Source organism: Calypte anna, chromosome 3 (genome assembly GCF_003957555.1).
Source record: "Calypte anna isolate BGI_N300 chromosome 3, bCalAnn1_v1.p, whole genome shotgun sequence".
In the NCBI taxonomy this organism is placed as follows: domain Eukaryota; kingdom Metazoa; phylum Chordata; class Aves; order Apodiformes; family Trochilidae; genus Calypte; species Calypte anna.
Genome location: NC_044246.1, coordinates 14,084,729 through 14,103,473, shown reverse-complemented (window position 1 = coordinate 14,103,473; position 18,745 = coordinate 14,084,729). Strand labels below are relative to the sequence as shown.

At 46.1% G+C, this 18,745-nt stretch overlaps 1 protein-coding gene across 4 annotated transcripts; it reads left to right on the top strand.

The window, feature by feature from the left end:
- The first annotated feature begins 6,908 nt into the window (after positions 1 to 6,908).
- On the top strand, positions 6,909 to 18,734 carry CCDC167 (coiled-coil domain containing 167). 4 transcript variants are annotated; one of them, XR_003987318.1, is made up of 5 exons: positions 6,909 to 6,969; positions 14,254 to 14,348; positions 15,716 to 15,768; positions 17,870 to 18,061; positions 18,495 to 18,734. XR_003987318.1 is itself a non-coding variant. In XM_030446656.1 (5 exons), the coding sequence occupies exons 2-5, from the start codon at positions 8,047 to 8,049 to the stop codon at positions 17,971 to 17,973; spliced, it is 261 nt and encodes an 86-aa protein (XP_030302516.1). In that variant the 5' UTR covers positions 6,921 to 6,969; positions 7,988 to 8,046; the 3' UTR covers positions 17,974 to 18,734. The 4 variants fall into 4 exon arrangements, 3 of the variants coding, with proteins under 3 accessions (XP_030302515.1, XP_030302517.1, XP_030302516.1); XM_030446656.1 differs by adding an exon at positions 7,988 to 8,055 and having other exon boundaries at positions 6,921 to 6,969; positions 17,870 to 18,734; XM_030446655.1 differs by having other exon boundaries at positions 17,870 to 18,734.
- The last annotated feature ends 11 nt before the right edge of the window (positions 18,735 to 18,745 follow it).

The window sequence follows — 18,745 nt, the reverse complement described above, 5'->3', positions numbered from 1 at the left end:
TGTCCATGAGGAGTGAGCACCAAGCTAAGCAAGAGGGGCTGTGAAACAGGGTGGCTGGAAAGGCCAGTGCTTAGCATAAATACTGCTATTGCCACTTTCTTGCCAAAGAGCATCCCACTACCCAGAAAAACAGAGGGCACATTGGAGGGTGAGTCCCTCCCCATCCCTGCAAACAGGGATGGACTCAGCCTGACTTCACAGCAAGGTGTCTGAGCCAGGGCATACATTTACATGGATGTTCTCTCTCATAACAAGTGACAACTCTGGGTCAGCAGCAGCACTTGGCAGCCTGGCTGCTGCATCGCAGGCCTGCAGCAGATATGGTGTATGAAGAGGCAGAAATCTGGCTTCTCCCACCTCTGTCAGCAATTCTATGAAGTCCTGGAGCACCTCACTACTCCAGTGGCACCTGGAACATTGTAAAACAAGCTCCACATGGAACATTGTGTTTTTGATAAACAGCAGATACGGTTCAGCTTCCTTATTCCTTCTATATCACCATGAACCGGGTCTGGAGGTCTTACTATCCCTGGGACAAGGAGATGAGGAAATGCCACACATAAATTGAGTGGGAAAGAAGAAAATCAGGCATTGGCCCATTAACTTCTAATGACTGCCAGGCGAAGGAGATAGAGTATGTGAAAACAGGGTGACTGGGGAGCAATGGAGACTGTGGTCACCAGATGACTGAGCTAAAAACCAGCCTCCCAGAACAGGACCCAAAATTCAGTTGCTGCCTTTGATACACCCAATTTTGAAATGGCATGGATGCCCAGCTAGCTCCCCTCAAGAGACTCTCCAAGACCTCATGCACAGTCAGAAAACTTGTCCTGGGAAACTGAGATGGCCATGTTTTCCTTCCCCTGACACTTGCCAAGTGCTAAAAGCAGGACCCGCTGTTCCACTCAGCCATGCCCTAATTCAGAAATACACAGCTCCTCGTGACTTCCCAAGCAATCAGCAGGACCCTGTACTGCCTCTGCACCACTGCGCCTGTCTCTGTGATGGATGCACCTTTGCTGGCTGCAAAATAAACTCGGCCATGAGGTTGTGACCCCAGTAACACAGCACTTCATAAAACTGCTTGGATCTTTATTTCTCTTCTCAGATATTTATAAGGTACCCATCCCCACAATATATCTGAACACTTCATGCTCCATCAGATATTTCTTCTTGTAACTGTGCTCTTATCCTTGCTCAATAGAAGAGAACTATGTCCTTATCGCTTCTCAGCGTGGTTTGGGGAAGACAGCAATGCTTTCATAAAACAAAACTGGTGCCTGGCATAAGAAAACCTGAGCTGACATGTCCTGAGGGAAAGGATAGACACTAAAGCAGAGAGTCTCCAATTTTCAGTAGTGTATTTTGCAGAGTGGGACACACACACTGGGCCCATGGATCCCTATCAGATCACATCTCTAAAAGCCATCGCTCCAGTTCTCCTGCATCCTCCGCACTAACACAGCACATTTGGAGTTCAGCTTCATTCAAGCATCAAAGCGAGATCTATGATCACAAGCTGTGCCTGGTTCTGTACAAAGCAGGACTCCATCTGTTCCCACTGCAATTACTGCACTGCATGGATAGCCAGGATCTTGCATGAGGCACACAACTCCACAGAGCCTCTCATGTTTGACTGAGGCATACAGGAGACAGGATTTCATCCACACAGAATCTACTGATGAAGACAGGCATCAGCCCTGGCTACAGAATCTCTTCTTGGCCCAGCTCTGCATTTCACTAATGCCAGTTTTGTCTCTGGATAGGTTGTTTTGATTAATTTCATTTAATTAATTCTATCATCTCAAACTGTTCCCAGAATCTGTGTGGAGACCATCAAGGTGGAAGCAGAGAACGTGATGCACACAAACTGAAGATGCAGTCCAGTGGCTTTTCTATATTTGTATTCTCAGAGGAAAAAAAAACTCCCCAGCCTACTGGAGCACCTTTCAGCCTGTAGAAGTCTGACAGTGCTTTCTGGAGTTCTTCTGTTCCCTGGTGGCATTCAATTCTGTAGCTGACCTTGTTAGGGGCAGGCAAGCCTGCACTGGAATTTGTGTCCCTTCACAACAGTGCTATTTCATCCCTGCTTATAGGGCTTTGGGAGAAAGGAGGGTATTTATGTGTTGGTCCTGTAAGAGGGAAATGGGGGAAAAAACAAAGCTCCATAGCTCAGTTGTAACTCACAGCAACCCTCACCTTGTTGTGTGCCTCCCTTGCACTCAGATGTTACTTCCTCCAGGCAGCCAATACACAATATCTGTCCCTGCAGAAGTTTCCTGCTTATTCCTTTTTGCTGGGAGTCATCCTTTGCCATGGATTGTCCATCCTTGGCTGCCTGTAACAGCGAGATGCTTCCCTCCATCTCTTCACAGTTGCAAGTGTAGAGAGGAAAACTGACCCTGCCTCACCTCAGCATTCCCCTGCAGACAGGCTTCTCCCTTGACATGGGCTGCTGAGTTACTTTCTTTTGTGATCCCAGTGAGCAGCTGCATTTGGTACAGCACAACTGGGGTGGAAAGGAGATGTGGCACTGGCTTAGAGCTGTACATTCATTACGTTGGAGAAAATTGTTCTAAGAAGGTCCCTAGAAGTTCCACCCCTGTCTCATGGTTCATAAAACAGTGGCTGACAAGCTGGAGAAGGACATGCTTGGAGGACAGAGGACTGGTCCCCATGAGATAGCCAAGAAAAAGAGGTCAGGTCCCTGAATTTAGTGCTAGCCCAACTACTTACTTGCTGCAGAGATTAGGTCAGATACCGTCACACTCTTCGCATCTATAAAGTGAGATGTCTGGCCTTAGCTTTCTCTCAGGCTTGTCAGAGGACTGATTCATTTGTGCTTACAAAGGACAGTGAATCTTGCAGATGGAGAAGGCAAAAAGAGGCAGGAAGGTAGTAAATCAGGAGTGACCAGGAACATTCTTTTAGAAACATCCTGCAAACTAGCACCAAATGGCTCACATCCATATTATTAAACTCTCTTCACCTCTGAAACAGTGATCTCACGCAAAAGCCTTTGGGAAAAGCCCTTTGCCTATGATGACTCCCTGAAAATTGTCTGGGACAGTCCTGGTGGGAGCAAGCCAAACCATGCCAGGGTGTGCTGACCATACTGATGATTGAGTTTGTGCTCTCAGAACATTTCCTGATGTTGTTTAATTTACTAGTAACAACTTAATTACTAGTGAAGACTTAATGTCTGTTCTATTAAATTACCCTCAAAGTCAGCCCTACCCTGATAAAAATCAGCAAGTGTCCCTAAACCTTCTTGAAAATGTTGATTCTTTAGTCGTCAGTCATTACCTTTCCATCTTTTCAATGCATGTGGAACAAATTATTAAATAATCAATGTGTTATCAGTTAAAGATAATCAGGCGATAAGAAAAAGCCAGCAGAGAGAAAGCCAAGAACAAATCATGTCAAACCAGTTAATTTTCTTTGCCACAGTAACTGGAATAGTGGGGAGAGCAGGTGCAGCAATGCAGACTATCCTGAAGCATAGCAAGGTTTTTTGAAACAATCCTGTATGATATTCATCCAAGGGTATGCACTCTGAAACTACTTATCAGTAGACTGCAGTCAGGCCAAGTTCCATGGGTGCCTGGCAAGATCTATTAACTATTTTCCTCAGTGACTTAGATGATGAAACAAAGTATGTTTATAAAGTTCATGACTGGCCCCAAGTCTTGAAGAGTTTGCAAGCCTGAAGACAGGATAGGAGAAGAAACAACATTGACAAATTGCAGAAATCACTCACAATCAACCAGCTGAAATTCCATAAAACCAGTGCAGAATACTGCACTAAGAGAAAAAATTAAATGCACCAATAAAGAAAGAGGGAACAGCTGGCTAGACCACAGCACTGAGAAAATGGATCAAGGAGTTACAGGACCATGAACCAAATATGAATCACCACTATGAAGGTATTGAAAAAAAAGGCAAATTTCATTCTTGGCTGCATTACTAGGGCATAATGACTATGAGACAAGGGAGGTAATTTTTTGCTTACCTCCAAGTTAGAGACGCTCAATAAGGGAGGCTTAGTCTAGATTTGGACTGGAGGATGGTAAGAAACAGTATAAGAGGTGCAAAACACATAGGATTCAAAGAAGAGCATTAAGTCTAGCAGAAGGAAAACAGGGGGGATATGGTAATGAACCTCAAATATATAAGGTTTTTAGAAGAAAGATGCTGATCAGTTTTTTCTCATGTGTCCTGAGGATGCAACAAGCTCAATCAGGTTATGAAAAGGAGGAAAACCTTCCCAGCTAGCAGTCAATGAGCAGTATATCAGGTACAGAGGGGGTGGTAGCATCCCTGGTCTGTATTAAGGGCAGATAAGGCAAACACCTTCTTGGGTAGCATCAACATATCTGATCGGGTCTCTGGGCATATATATTGAGTGACTTCTGAATGTTCCTTTCAGATTGACACTTGTATCATTTTTATAGTTTCTAACTTCACTTCATCACTCATTTTGGCTGCAGGGATGTGACCCCCAATGCAGCAGGGACAGCCTAATCAGAGACCCTGAGTAGGATCTCACCAGGACCTTATCTTCTTACTATATATGTTATTTGGCATTCAACCATACATCATCACATCCTACACCTTCCTCCTGCAGACTTTGTGTTAGACTATTGCATTCCAGAGTTTACTGAAACCTATTTAAGTCTTTTCCTCCCACCCCTTTCGCAGGAGGCATGTTCCATAATCTGATTGCTCTCACAGCTAGAAACTTCTGATTTTCAACTTAAATATGCTTATGGCCAGTCAGCAGCCACTTGACATAGAGTAGTTCATATTCATAGAATCAGAATAATTTAGGTTGGAAAAGACCTTTAATATCGAATCCAACAGTATTTATGTAGCTATGCAACATTTAACTTCATAGCAGTGCCTGTAGATGTTCTTAAAATACAGAAGCTGATGTCATTGTATGTGAAAAATTTCGAGAACTGTTTTTCAGGTTTTAAGAAAGAAAAGACTATAAATTTGCTGAGGAAAAGGAACAGTTTTTCTCTCTTGCATCACTGTGTAGATGACCTGAATGGCATTAAAAAGGAAATGAAGATGTATCCTCAGAAAGGCTGAAGAGCAGACACCGGCTCAGGGCAGGATGAGGTGACAGGCACAATGAGATTATCAGATTGATGGATTCAGGAGGGCCAGGTGGTGTCATACGTGAGTGGGAAACTGGTGCTTGCAATGGTAGGAATGCTGGCTTGCTTATGAGGAAGGAACAGGTTCCCCTTTTCTATCTTCCCAAAAGAGGTGACAACAAAGGTCACACATCTTTCTGCAAAAAGCTGTATCTATGTCTCAGTAGTGGAGAAGCAAAAATGTGAGAATGGACAGTTCTCCCCTGAATCAATACTCACCTTTGTAAAGAAGAAAACACTTCCTGCTGAACTGATGGCTATTTCATCCCATTGCAAACCATAACAGATGGGTTTTCTTCAAACTTCTATGCATTTCAAGGTTGTATTTACACTCAATAAGCAAGTCTTCCAAGAGAGGAAAAATAACATATTCTTGCCACTTCTTTTTCTCCCTCCCCCTGATATTGTGCTTTCTGAGGTCTGATGGCAAGGTCCTGCTCAGGTTCTTTACTGCCTTCTGAATGAGCTGCTTATTCTTGGAAAACAGTTCCTTGAAGTAGGGAGTTCTGACTCCTTTGGCTTCAGCAGTGCAGGTTCCATAAGACTGTGTCAAGTATCGTATTGGGAAGCAGATAAACATACAGTTATCCCTCATGAGAAAATGAGACTGACACTGTCAACAATACATTCCAGCTCCCATGGTAGAAACATACAAATTAGGTATAAGTATTAACACTCCTTCTATGACAGACATCTGCACTCTTGCCATCTTAGCAAAATATCACTCAGTAGAGAGTATGTAGCCAAAATGAAAATTCAGTCTGTGTCTAATAACTGCTGCTGCCTTCCATTTCTTAGTTAGCAAACAGCTCTGCTGTTCCCTGCCAAGTAGCAGTCATGTCTTACCCTGAAGACAGATGAATTTCAGTGGTATTTCTTGCTTCTTTTATTTTTTAATACTAGATAGCAGTGTTTCATAAAAAGCTTTCTCAGGTCAGGACAAAAGCTGCCATGCATATGTAACATCGTGCTTAGCATCTTGCAGTGAACTGGCTAGTGGGCATGAAGTGCTACCTCCTGGTAGATCAAACAGCTGTCTTTTCCTGTAGCTGCTTTAGAATAAAGCTAATGCTTGGGAAGGTAGCCCCAAGGACAATCATAAGTTCTCCATGACGGTAACACACACCAAAAGAGCCTTGCTGAGAGATCGCATTCTTCCTAGGTGAGCCCAACCCCCCAGCAGTATGGCTGCTCAAGTGGCCTGAGCAGTGCAGAGGTTTGAAGCTGGATCAAGCTCTCACCTGGGACATAATCAACTGACAGCCCAGGTTTCCCCTCTGACAGGCCCAGAGGTATGTCCAAACAGAGAGCATAATGGAACACCCCCAAGGGAGCAGAGGTCTTTGAGGGGTGAAAAGGCAAGGCTGAGGCAAGCCCGAGGGAGACCACGAAATTCCACCTTAGCTTCCCAGCCCCTTGGTACTTCCCCAACCATCCCTCATCCACGGATGCTGGAGCCCATGGAGGTGGCTGTGGATAGTGCCAGCACAATGCAGCAAGAGTCACTCTGACTGCCACGGGACATCCTCGCAGGTTCTCGGCTGTCTTGACGCCAAAATGGGCTCGCACGGCCAGAATCTCCAGAGTCTCCGCCGCCACCACCGAGACGGCCTCGCCACTGGGGAAGCCGGCAGAGCCCTTACCAAGATGGCGGCCGCCCCACAGCGCAGCCCCTCATCAAGATGGCGGCAGCCGCCCGGCAGATGCGGCCGCGCTGGGGCGCGGGCAGAGGGGGAGCGGCGCATGCGCGGCGGGGCCGGGGGCCATGGGCAGGCGGCGAGAGGGGCTGAGCGTGGCCCGGGAGGTGAGGGGGGCGGCGGCGGCGGAGGAGCGCAACAGGCTCGGGTCTGGCAGGGGCGTGGGAAGGCGGCTGCCACCGCCACTGCTGAAGCAGTGTTCCTGGAGTGGTTCCTGCAGGGCGGTGGGTGCTGGGAGGGCCAGGGTAGTTTAGGGACGGAGGCGCTTCTACCCCGGTGAGCCCTTTGACTTAACGTGTGCTGGCGGCAGAGGAGGCCAAGGGGGGGGGGGCTGCCTGCGGAGCCCTCTCGTCAGCGAGACGCTCGGTGCCCGGTCCTCCGTCCCAAGCCTTCGACTGAGCGATGGCGTTTGGCGCCCTGGCTCCCACTCGGGCTCAGAGCGTGGCCAGGGAGAGGCGGTGAGAGTGTGGGCCCCAGGAGGCTGCTGCAGCAGCCCCTGCCCGGACCCAGACCCTGCCCTCGCCTGCGTGTGCAGGGCTGAAACCACCTGCAGTGTCTGTGGGGCTTTGAGGGACCCCGCCCTAAACTAGCACATGAGGTGCCCGTAAGTCACAGGAAGGAGAAGGCTCTTAAAAAAGTATGCCCGCCCTTCAAAACGGCCTTTTTATCAGTGTGCTTGTACGCCCTTGTAAGAAGTCCCCCCCTGGCTTTCTCGTAGGTCCCTTTCCAGTTCTGTTGGACAGGCAGTAATGTAAAGCTGTATCCTACTGTCTCGTATAAATTAGAGTTCAGTTTATGGTAGTTTTCTGGTCTGTTTAATCTAGTTTAATTAGAGAAACAGACATTTTTGGGCACTCAACGCAAATATAACCACCAAAGGGAGTCTAGAGGGGAGTGTGCAGATGCCACGCTTATCTTCAGTGAGGCTAGCTGGAAAAGTTGAAATAATTAAATTTTTTGTGGGTTTTGTTTTTTTGGGGGGGCGTGCAACAGACAAAGAGTTGAGGTTGTAGGGTCTGTCTTACAAAATTATGTAATTTATATTTATTTGTTTTATAAGTTGTCATTATAGAACACTACTTTAGAAAGGATTGTAGAACTACCCTTTTTTATGGTGTGTTACAGATGAAAATCTGTCAGTGCAAAGATACTACTAAAAGATTAAATCCATCCCCCTTGGAGTGATGAGAAAGGTACTGAATAGAAGTCAAGAAACGAAGAAAACAAAATCTCTTTAAACCAGGGGAGGAGGGCTGTGTTTCAGATGTCAGAAGTGTGTAACAAGCAAAATATTGATTACATAAATCTAACTTTTATTCAGTTCAGTATTACCTTCTGAGCTGTTAATGATGATAGAACTTTCCAAATGAGTCTTAATATGACATGATGCATGGCTAGCTTTGAAAGCCCTAATCTAAGCCGAGTCATGCTTGTTTAACTGAAGTCATGATGCTAAATGAATGCAATTTCCTATATGGATACTTATCAGATTAGCTTGCACTTGCAAATTGCAGGTGTAATTGATATGACCTGGTTTAAACTGATAAAAATGTGTCTCCATAATGTGGTGGTGGTTTAAATTCATGCCAGTTCTGTGCTCATATAGCTCTGTAGTCTTTCAATAGGCAGCTCTCTTGACAGTGCTGTGCTGCAGAGAATTTGTTGATGAAACCCATCAGGCAAATGAAACTGGGAAGACTGGTCCATTTTATAGCAAAGGAGGGAAAATGGAATGAATTTAAGAGAGTGGTGGGTGTGATCAAAGGTGTGAAAAACTTCTATGCAAGAAACAACTAAGCATTTTTGATCCTTTTAAGCTTAAAAACACGATTGTAAAGGGGGACAATACAGGTCTATATTCTCTGTCTGCTACTTGTAATTTTAAATAAAGGATAAATGTTCACTGTCAATACAAAATTAGGGCTATCAAATGAAACTAGCAGCTGACAACAGGAGGGATTGGTTCTTCCAGTAACCTGTGCCTGTGCTGTGAAACTCATTGCCAGGGGATACTGAAGCCCTTAAAAGTAGTCTTCTGGATCAGGCAAAAACTGAAAAAAATTAATGGAAGTGAAAAAGCTGGACTATTAAATACAAATAGAACACCCTGTGCTCAGACAGTGCCTGAGCTGCAAATGTTGAATGTGGGTTTGGGGGAAGAATAGTTACATCAGTTGGTGGTTTTAACAAGGCAGTGTCTATCCAAGATCATGAAGGATAAAGGCCAGCATAGTCCTTGCTCAGTAAAGCTGTTCTTGGAGGATTTTTCAAAAAGCTGTGGGTGGTGCCTTGTGGTCTTTATGCTGTCCTGCAGAGCCAGTGGTCTGAGCTGAGGCAGGGTGAAAGGACTAACTCTCTGCCACGATTAAAGGAAGAGATGCAGGTTGGATCCAGCCCTTTCTCATTTACCAACACAGTGTTAATCTGGAGGATTTATATTAACCTTTTCTGGTGGATCATCCTCTGTTATGTTGTAGCTTGCCTGGTAAATATTTCCAAGCATGCTGTAGGCACAGCATCTGCAAAATTATTTGCCAGCATGCAAAATGATTCCAAGAGTGTGGTGAAGATGAAAGTGTGTCCATGAACTAACTGCAAGTTAGCATTTGAATTTAAACAAAACTCATCTTTGCTGGACTGATTTTAATAATCCAACCAAGTTTGTGGATGCAGAAACCACTAATTCTGCTGAGAATGGCTCAAGTGTGCTGGCAGGTGACATGAGAAGGTGGCTCAGGAAAGGGTTGCTTTTTTTTTTTTTTTTTTTTGCCCCCACCTCTTTGTTTGGCTTTGATCTGTTTTATGAGGGTTAGAAGACGAAAACCTCATTACCCAACACTGTTGGATGTCAGTGTGTGTGTGATGTGGCTTTTTGCCAGTATCTTAATTAGGGAATTCATAAAAGCGGAGGGTGGATGCCAGTTCTTGAAAAGCGCTTTTAGCCTTTCTGCTGGAAAGAAAGCTTTTATTAATTCATTACAAAATGTTTTAAAAGGGATCCAGCTCAACTCTGTAAGCAAAGCTGCTTCTTTCCCTCTTTGTCTCTGCCTTTATGTGAGCCATTGTGGGCTCTCTGCCCAAGACGGTCCCAACAAATGAGATTTGCAGTAAGCATGTAAGTCATTTTGGATTGAAAACCACTCCAGGTCTCTCTGGTTTAAAGAGATCTCCAGACTGTGAGTGAGCATTGCCAGAATTCAACAAAAACGTCTTAATGCCTTGATGTACCCTGTGGAGTGAGGGAGGCACCTGGTCTTAATCCCTGTGTGCATCCAAGGCTGCTGGGACCTGACTTTCTGTAGTGGCTCTTGGAGAGCAAAAGGGCAGCTTGGTGTTCTGCCTGGATGTGCAGCACCTGGTTTTCTTGCCCCTTTTACCTGACAGTACTTAAAGACATTGCTGCAAGTGAAGTCCTGTGTCCTTCTAGAGGCTGTGTGAACCTGAGGAGCTGTTGGGTTAGCTCTCTGCATGCTGCACTTCAGGCCTGTCCCAAAGGATCCCCTGTGTGGAATGGAGAGGACAGAGGGTTTGTCTTTGCAACTTAGAAGCCACTGTGCTGAGACTGACATGAAAAATATAACCCAGTGTGAAGTGTGGTGGTGGTTCAACTATGTGAGCTGGCCTCTTTTCCTGTGGGCCTCCAGTAGGCCTACGTATATACCTCAGCTGTATACCTATATACCCCAGGGAAAGCTTTCCATTCACAACAAGCTTTTTGTTTCTCTCTTTCCTTTTCAGTACAGTGAAAAATTACTTGGATGACTGAACTGAGAGACTCCTAGCTTGCCAGAACAGATCCCAAATCCCAAGTGAGGCACTGACGTATCAAGATAGTGCTCTGCCTATAGTTTGGGTTGGTGTGTGAGGCTCTGTGTGTAAACGAGCCACTTCCAGGAGGCAGATATTTTTGTCTTAGTTTACGAGTAGGGAAACTAAGGCACAGTAAATGGATAGCATCTGGCAATTGTCACTCATCCTTCCTTACAACCCATAATGTCCCAGACAAGCCTGAAGAAAAGAAATAGTGAGATTCTGGCAGAAGATTATTTTGTTCATTCAGCAATCTGTTCCTCCTTCCTTGCCTTTTTTTTTTTTTTAATTATAATTTCCTGTCCCTTGTGCCCCCAGCTCAGCAAAGCTGATGGTGCAGTTCTAGGGCATGCGGTTTATTAGCAAATTATTGCTCTCCAGCAGGGGACCCAAGCTTTGGTTTTGATTTAAGAGCAGTAAAACCAGTTGAAAGTTTTAAAGTACTATGTGGAATCTGGAGATTTTTAGTCAGCAGAATGTAAAAGCATTGGCAGAGTTGGGCAGAATATTCTCTTGTTATGTCTGATGCAATGACAGAAGTAGGAGCAGAGAATGCATTAGTGAGAACAACTACAAACTGAGCTGGAAGAGCAGTTCTGGAGGAGTGGATAGGAAGTGCAGTGACATGGATAATTTAGTGGTGGGGTTGGCAGCTGACTAACCAAAACTCTCATTAAATTATATTACTTTGCATAATTTTAAAATGTGTTTCCAGAGAAGGCGTGATGCGTTGTAATAATTTTACTGGGTAAGGAGGAGCCAGGTAATCCATGCCCAAGTACCTCTTGCTGTGTGTGTATGTGAGGGTTTCCAGCAGATAAGGGAACAGAGACACAGCCGTGTGCGAATGGTAGGAACTGGTGATGGAGATGGTCATTCTTAAATTGGACTGGACAGGTGCCACACCTCCATTCTGCTCCACTCTGCCATTAAATTAACTTGCTCTTAAGTGTGTTCAGAGCTGACTTGTGTGAAGACCTTGGTTGGCCCTGGAGAAGACTAGGGATAGTGACTGAGCTGTAGTGGATGAGGGCTAGAGATGAACAGCTGGAGTTAACATTCTCAACTAGCAGAGCTGAGTATGGAGGAGGACAATTATCTTTGCCCTGACTGAATACATTTTCAGCTAACATTCTTCAAAAATATCTGCATCCCCATCCAATCAAACTCAAGCATTGACCAAACACAGAGGTGCTATTCCCTGTGGTGATGTGCCATGGGCTCAAGGGAAACTGTATAGGTGCCTCTGGGGAGCTTGGCACCTCAGCAGCCCTGGGAGAGCTGGCAAATAAAAGAATTTGGAATTGCTGTCTGGTAAGATGCAGAGATTTATTTGAGCCTCAGTTATATGGCACTCCCCAGCTCTTCTGTGCTCCTTGCAGAAGGACTGTTCCGCTCTGGTGAGCTGACCCTGGTTGGACCCCAGGTGCCCACCAAAGCCACTCTATCACTCCCCTCCTTAGCTGCACAGGGGAGAGAAAATGTAACAAAACACTTGTGGGTTGAGATAAGGACAGGGAGATCACTCAGCAGTTACTATCATGGGCAAAACAGACTTGACTTGGGAAAAATTAATTTAACTGCTCCTCTTTCCTTCTCACACACCTCACCCTGCTCCACTATGGGGTCACCCCCACAGGACACAGTCCTTCATGAATTTCTCCAACATGAGTCCTTTCCACAGGCTACAGTTTTCCCAGACTGCTTCAGTGTCGGTCCCTCCCATGGTGTACAGTCCTTCAGGTACAGACTGCTCCAACCTGCATCTCCCACAGGGTCACAAGTCCTGCCAGCAAACCTGCTCCAGCGTTGGCTCCTCTTTTCATGAGACCACAGTTTTCCCTCAGAAAACTTCCACAGGGTCACAGCCTCCTTTGAGCACATCCACCTGCTCCAGTGCGTGGTGCTCCATGGGTTTCAGGTGGATATTTGCTCCACTATAGACCTCCGTGGGCTGCAGGGGGCTAGCCTGCCTCACCATGGTGCCTGGAGCACCTCCTCCCTCTCCTGTTTTGTTTTTTTTCCCCACTTCTTAAATATGTTCTCACAGAGGAGCTACCACTGTTGCTGATGGGCTTGGCCTTGGCCAGCAGCAAATCTGTCTTGGAGCTGGTTGGCATTGGCTGCATCAGACAGAGGAAGCATTTAGCAGCTTCTCACAGAAACCACCCCTGTAGACCACACTCCTGCTACCAAAACCTTGCCATGCAAACACAGTATACTAGGTGATTGGCTAAACTCTTTTTTGCAATCTGCTTTGTTCTCCCGTGTACATCAAGTCTTCTCTCACCCTGCTTATTTTTAATGCTTGCCTGCCCTTCCTGAGCAGAAGGTGTTTACTAATGAGCTCAGGATGGAGATGCTCCCCAGAGCAGCAAAAATTAGGGATCCCTACCTTTGATTTTGTTTCCCATGTCACTGTTTATGGGAACATTTGTGTTCTGAGGCTGATGTTCAGGCAGCTGGTGTCTCATTACACCTCAGTCCTTTACCTGGTGTGCTACCTCTTAGCCTCTGGTTTGTGATTGCTCCCACCACAGAGAGGCCATAGTGCCAGCCATCAAGCCAGCCACCAAGCAGGACTGGTGTGCTAAGTAGCTTAAAAGAGGTCCTTGCCACCTCACGGCACTGAGACAATTTCCTTTCAGCCTAGGATGTTGTGTTCATGTTATCAGATTAGTCTCATGGTTTCCCTGATGAAAGCAAGCCCAAAAGACAAAGTTTTCCTAAAGATGCTCTTGTTGCTAGGCAGAAAAGAGGAACAGTTCCCAGGACAACTTGTCCACAATAGGATTCCTCCCTGGGCAATACATTTGCACACAAGTCATTCAACCCTCTTACACTTACCCACAGTTCCTCCCCTCCACAGGAAGCCACAGGACAGGATGGCTGTTTGGAAACCTGAGAAGGAGACCACCTGCATGGGTTTTTCTGCACAGGAACATGTGCAGCCAAAACTTGGTGCAGTTTGACAGTGTGGAGTCAGTGGCGAATGCTCTCTTGAGTGCACTGTGCTGGCTGCTGTTGCTGTCACAGATACAGTTGGGTAGAAGAGATGGTAGGTATCAAGGTTTCCCCTTTGTCTCCTCTTCACTCAAGCAGACAGTTTAAGGTGCTTTGCAGTCATTTCCCATGAACTTCTGCATCCATTCACAGCACTAGATCAAGACCTTGACCCTCAGGCTTTGCCCAAGGACAGTCTCTCTCAATTTGTCCTCATCTAATTGCATAAAGATGCCCGAGATCATATCTTTGCTTGTGGAGCCACATGCAACCAGAAACCGTAACAGACTGGAACAAATCAGATCTTAGCAAAACATACTGGTCAGGTACACAACTGGGAGTGTTGGAGCTGACTTAGCTGTATCTGGGATTACAGTATCACAGTTGCCTGGGGTATAATACATGCTGATCTAAGAGGTGATGGGCTCTCTGCTCTGATCTCTACACAGAGCTGGGGGCTGTTTCTCTGCTGGTTTGGGAAGGAAGAAGGTGGAGTAGCTGCCCTGCCACCCTTCCCTTTTGCATGAGGGTGTATCCATATTAGCCAGGAGAGGAAATGATGGTGATGTGTTTTTCAGATTGATGGACTGGAGGAAAAACTGGCACACTGCAGACAGAGCCTGGAGGAGGTGGATCTTAAATTGCGCGGGGAGAAGCTCAGCCCTGAAGGAAGGTATTGATAACTATCCCCTTTCACAGCTGGTGTGGTGCACCTCATCTGGCTGTCATCCCGCTGTAGTACTGAGCAAGCTCTCTTGAAAGGCTGGGAATGTTTCCCAGGACAAGCCTCTTGCTTCAGCTTGGAGCTTACTTGGGGAACTTGCCAGGGTGAGAAGTTCAGTGTGGTATGTGGAGAAAGCTTTATCTTATCAACAGCTTCACCCTCCTACCTGCATTGCAACCAGCCAAGCAGTGCCCAAAACTTGCCAGTTCATTTACACAGCTGGCTGCTGCTCTGCTAGCAGACAGCTCTGTGAGTCTGGCGAAGGTTCACTGCATTCTGCTACACAAGCCTTGCCAAAGCTGCTTGAGTAGAATCAGGGGAGACAGACTGTAAGTACTACTGAAGGCCAGGCTGGGATGTAACTGGGAAAGGGGCTGAGGGAGATAACTCTCTCTGTGCCTGTGCTACAAATTGGATGTATGAATGCAGTGACACACTGGCTTTCCTTGGCAAAGGGAGGAGGGACAGTTTCCCCAAAATTTGTCACAGGCAGAGGCAACTGTAGGCTTTTAGACCTGAGCGTCAAGCAAGGACTTTCATATGGATCTTGTAGGAGTTGCAGGCAGAAACAGCTGTTTCTCTAGATGGTAAAGCAAGAGATCCTACCTCTCCCAATTGACTGTCATCTCTGTCTGCTTTAGGGCATTCTTCCAGTCACCAGCATCCTATTGCTCTGCTTCTAGTAAAAGGGCTGGGAAGCTCAGTGGTAAGGCCAGGGAGCAGTCCTGTTAGATGTGATTGCTCTACAGTGTTGTCCTACAGAACACAGTGGCCTGACTTTTTACTATCCTGAGTCTCAGTCTAACAACAAGTTGTTTAACTGGTTGTTAATGGGCTTGGATTCAACTTGTTTCCTTGAGTTGACCAGTTTACATGAATTGGATACCTCTGACAAAGGGATCCCAGCTTCAATCAGTGAGAAGAATTAGCATTCCAGCACTGTGCCAGATGTGCTGGGGGGCAGGATCCTCTAGCAGCAGTCCCTATAGGACCCTTCGTCATCCCATAGCTGTAGAACTTCCCAGCCCAGGAAACCGAGTAGAGGGCTCTCTGACACAGACCACTTTCTGTCCTGCTTGCATAGACTGACACTGTCCCGAGCATCTGGGGTAAGGGAAAAATAATCTGAAACTGCTGCATCTATTTTCTTGCCCCAGCTGGGGATTTCTAAACTGTCACTTCTCCCCCTTGAAGGGTGAGGGGCTCATTCTGTGAGCAGGTATCCTCAGCAGTGGGACAATTTCTCTTCCATCATATGAGGAAAGAAACAGGCTGTGTTGTGCCTTGCAGGTAATGAACTCCTCTTCTCATTACAGAAAGTCACTGGAGAGAGAAAGAAACTTACTAATGACCAAAGCTGACAGCTATGGTAAGAGCTTCATTAAGAGTGGTCCCTCTGGGCTGGATGGGATCAGTGCTGCAGCTTAGCTTTGTCGTCAGGCTCCTGCCACCTCTGACTTACACCTTTGTATTTAGGCTCAACCAAAGGGAGTTAGACTGAGGGAAATCTAGTCAGCATATTATAATAGGAGTCTGGATCCTTCCATTTAAGATGTGCTTAAAGGAAAAAAAAACGCATCAGCTAATGAATGGGAAAGATGTCCCTTTCACATACCACAAATTACCAGTTTTCAGCTAATCTTAGCCAATGGATTGACTTCAGTGGCTTTTCACAAAAATCCTCCTTCCTCGCCCCTCCCCACCGTTCATTTTTTTTCACCATTTATGTTTTAACAGGCAAGCTGCCAAGTGCTATCTGGAGTGTAACAAAGTGCACCTTCCTTGGGGAAGGTTCTCACTGCATGGGTTTCTGGGGCAGTTCAGCACGTGAGCATAGGGATTCACACTGATGTGCTACCTGCAATTCCAGAGAGCCAGAGTCTTTCCTTGCTGCAAGTCCTTCTGTAGACAGTTAAAATGAGAGTCCCTCTGAACTACAAAACATTTGACAGCACTTCTATTCTCCTAGGGATGCTCCTTGCATGTCTTCAGGCTCCTGTTGATCAGTGTGTTAACAGCTTGACAGCACTCTGAAGCCATGCAAGCACTGGAGCTCACACAAAGGAAAGGAACAAGTGTTCTTTTAGGCCTGGAGAGTTGAAAACTTGGGTGAGGTCAGCAAATCTATAATTTTAAACTCATGTTAAAAGACTGTTTCCAGAAGACTTAAGTTATTTTAAACAAATTCAAAGCTGTTCCCTAGGGGCCTACCATTAGTCACAGCTGAAGACTCTGCATGTCACTGCCACCCTTCTACCAGCAGTCAGCCCTCATTGCCAGCACGAACAGAACACCGACAGGCTGCTCAGACAGCAACAACACCCTACCTAATGGTGATGGCTGCTCCTGCTGGAGCAGAACAGGCAGTGCATGTGCACAGTCTTTTCAGATAACTGCTGTGGCCTCTTGATTAAATCTCTTATTCCAGTGCTGGGAATGGCATTGCTTTGTCAGTTTAAGGTGGCACTGCTGTGCTTGGGGTTATGTGAACCTCTACCACCTCATCTCTAGCCCTGCAGATTCAAACAGTTTGCTGTGTGGTTGCATAAGAACCCTTGTACAATGTGAAGAATGGGGTAGGAAGAACAGCTAAAAACTTCTCACCAGCACCATTTTGGGAACCTGCGGGAGCCGGGCATTCCTGCTGTGGAGGCAGTAACTGGATAGTCACTGCAGCTAGATTCAGCAGCAGGATCTGCACCCAGCCTTGCCCTACAAAGTAACTGTTGCTGTTTGGCCACAGTGTGTGTAATGCTGGAGGCCTTACTGCTTTCAAGTCCTCTGAACGAAACCAGCAAGAATGGGGTTCTCATCTTTGGTAAAGGGAAGGAACAGAACTGAAGATTGCTAGGACTCTGTACTTTTGGTAGCCATTTACTTTTCTTTGCATCTGTGATTCTTCTTTTGTAAACCAGAGCCAGGGATAGTGACTGGCTATTGCTGTCTTTGTCTCTTAAAAGCAGTAGATCTCAAGAGAATGGGTGTCCCGGCTCAAGCCCACTCCACACTCATTCTTCTGTGGCACAAAACTACCCACATTCTGCACCATTCAGCAATGGTCACAATTGTATTTAAGTAAATTTAAGCACTCAGAAAAGACACTGGGCTGTTCTGTCTGGAAGATAATGAAAATAGCTCTCTACCCTCTGTCTTTTTCATTCTTAAGGAACAAAAACAATTGCTCTGATGACCTCTTCTGACCTCAGTAGGGTTGCAAACAGGAACTCATCTGGCACTGAAGTAGTCCCAAGCACAGTTACTGAGACTGACAGTTTAAGAGTTGGCAAATGAAAGGGTTCTTGGTAGTTTACTTCCCATTTAGCATATCTTATAAGTGGCAGCTTTGCATACTGATCCCAAGAGTCACCCATAGCCAAGGCAGCATCGCACAGTGTTAAGACAGTTTTTAAAGGAGATGGAGCTGCAACACAGAAAAACATTAACAGCCAAGGCTCTTGTTTGCTTCCCAGAGAAAGAACTGAGCGCGCTCCGTAAGGAAAACCGCAAGAATGCTGTCCTTGCTCTGGCCATGGGGTTGCTGATTGCTCTTATTTACGCCTGCTGGACGATGTGATTGCAGTCAAGAACTCTCCCTGCTGACCAAATGACTCTCCTGCAAAGAGCTCTTCCTTCTCTAACTGCTGTGCCTCCCCCCCCTAATGGTGAGGATCAGCATTTCAAATTGCTGTTCTTGTTTATCCTCTCCAAGCCTTATTGTAGGGAAGCTTTTTCTCTGGGAATTGAGGGGGACAAGAGACAAACCAGAAATCACAGCACACTTGTGACTGGGTATCAGTTCAAGCAGGGTTTAAGGAGCTGCTATCTTACCCAACATGCAGTCAAGACCCTCCAGCCCAATGCAGGACAGCACTGCATACTCCCTTCTGAAGAGGGCCTTTGTGGTTGCAGACAAGTGCTGTCTGCCCAGCCCAGTTGGAATACGTGCCTTCTTAGTTCCTGTGACTCGTCCAGAAGCTGAAGGGACACCACGCTCTTTGAATTAAAAGGTAACTTGGGTATTATGACCAAAAGATTCCATGTGTCACCAGAGACAGGCTAAGCAAAGATGTTTTCTCCTCCATGCTGACTTAACAGGACCAAAGGAAACCTACCTCCAGAAAAGCTGATGGGAAATAGGGATCTCTTCTGCAAGAAGGAAGCATCCAACTTGAGATCTGGAAGATTGGGAAGATCTACCTACCTCTCTGGTGCATCAGTGTTTGGTAGCCATTTTGTGCCTCCGAGAATGAGCACTTGCAGAAGAGGAGTTATTATCAGCTCCCAGGGATGGAACTGCCATTGCAAGACTTTAAATAAAGTAATTTGACCTTGGAACCTCCTGTTTT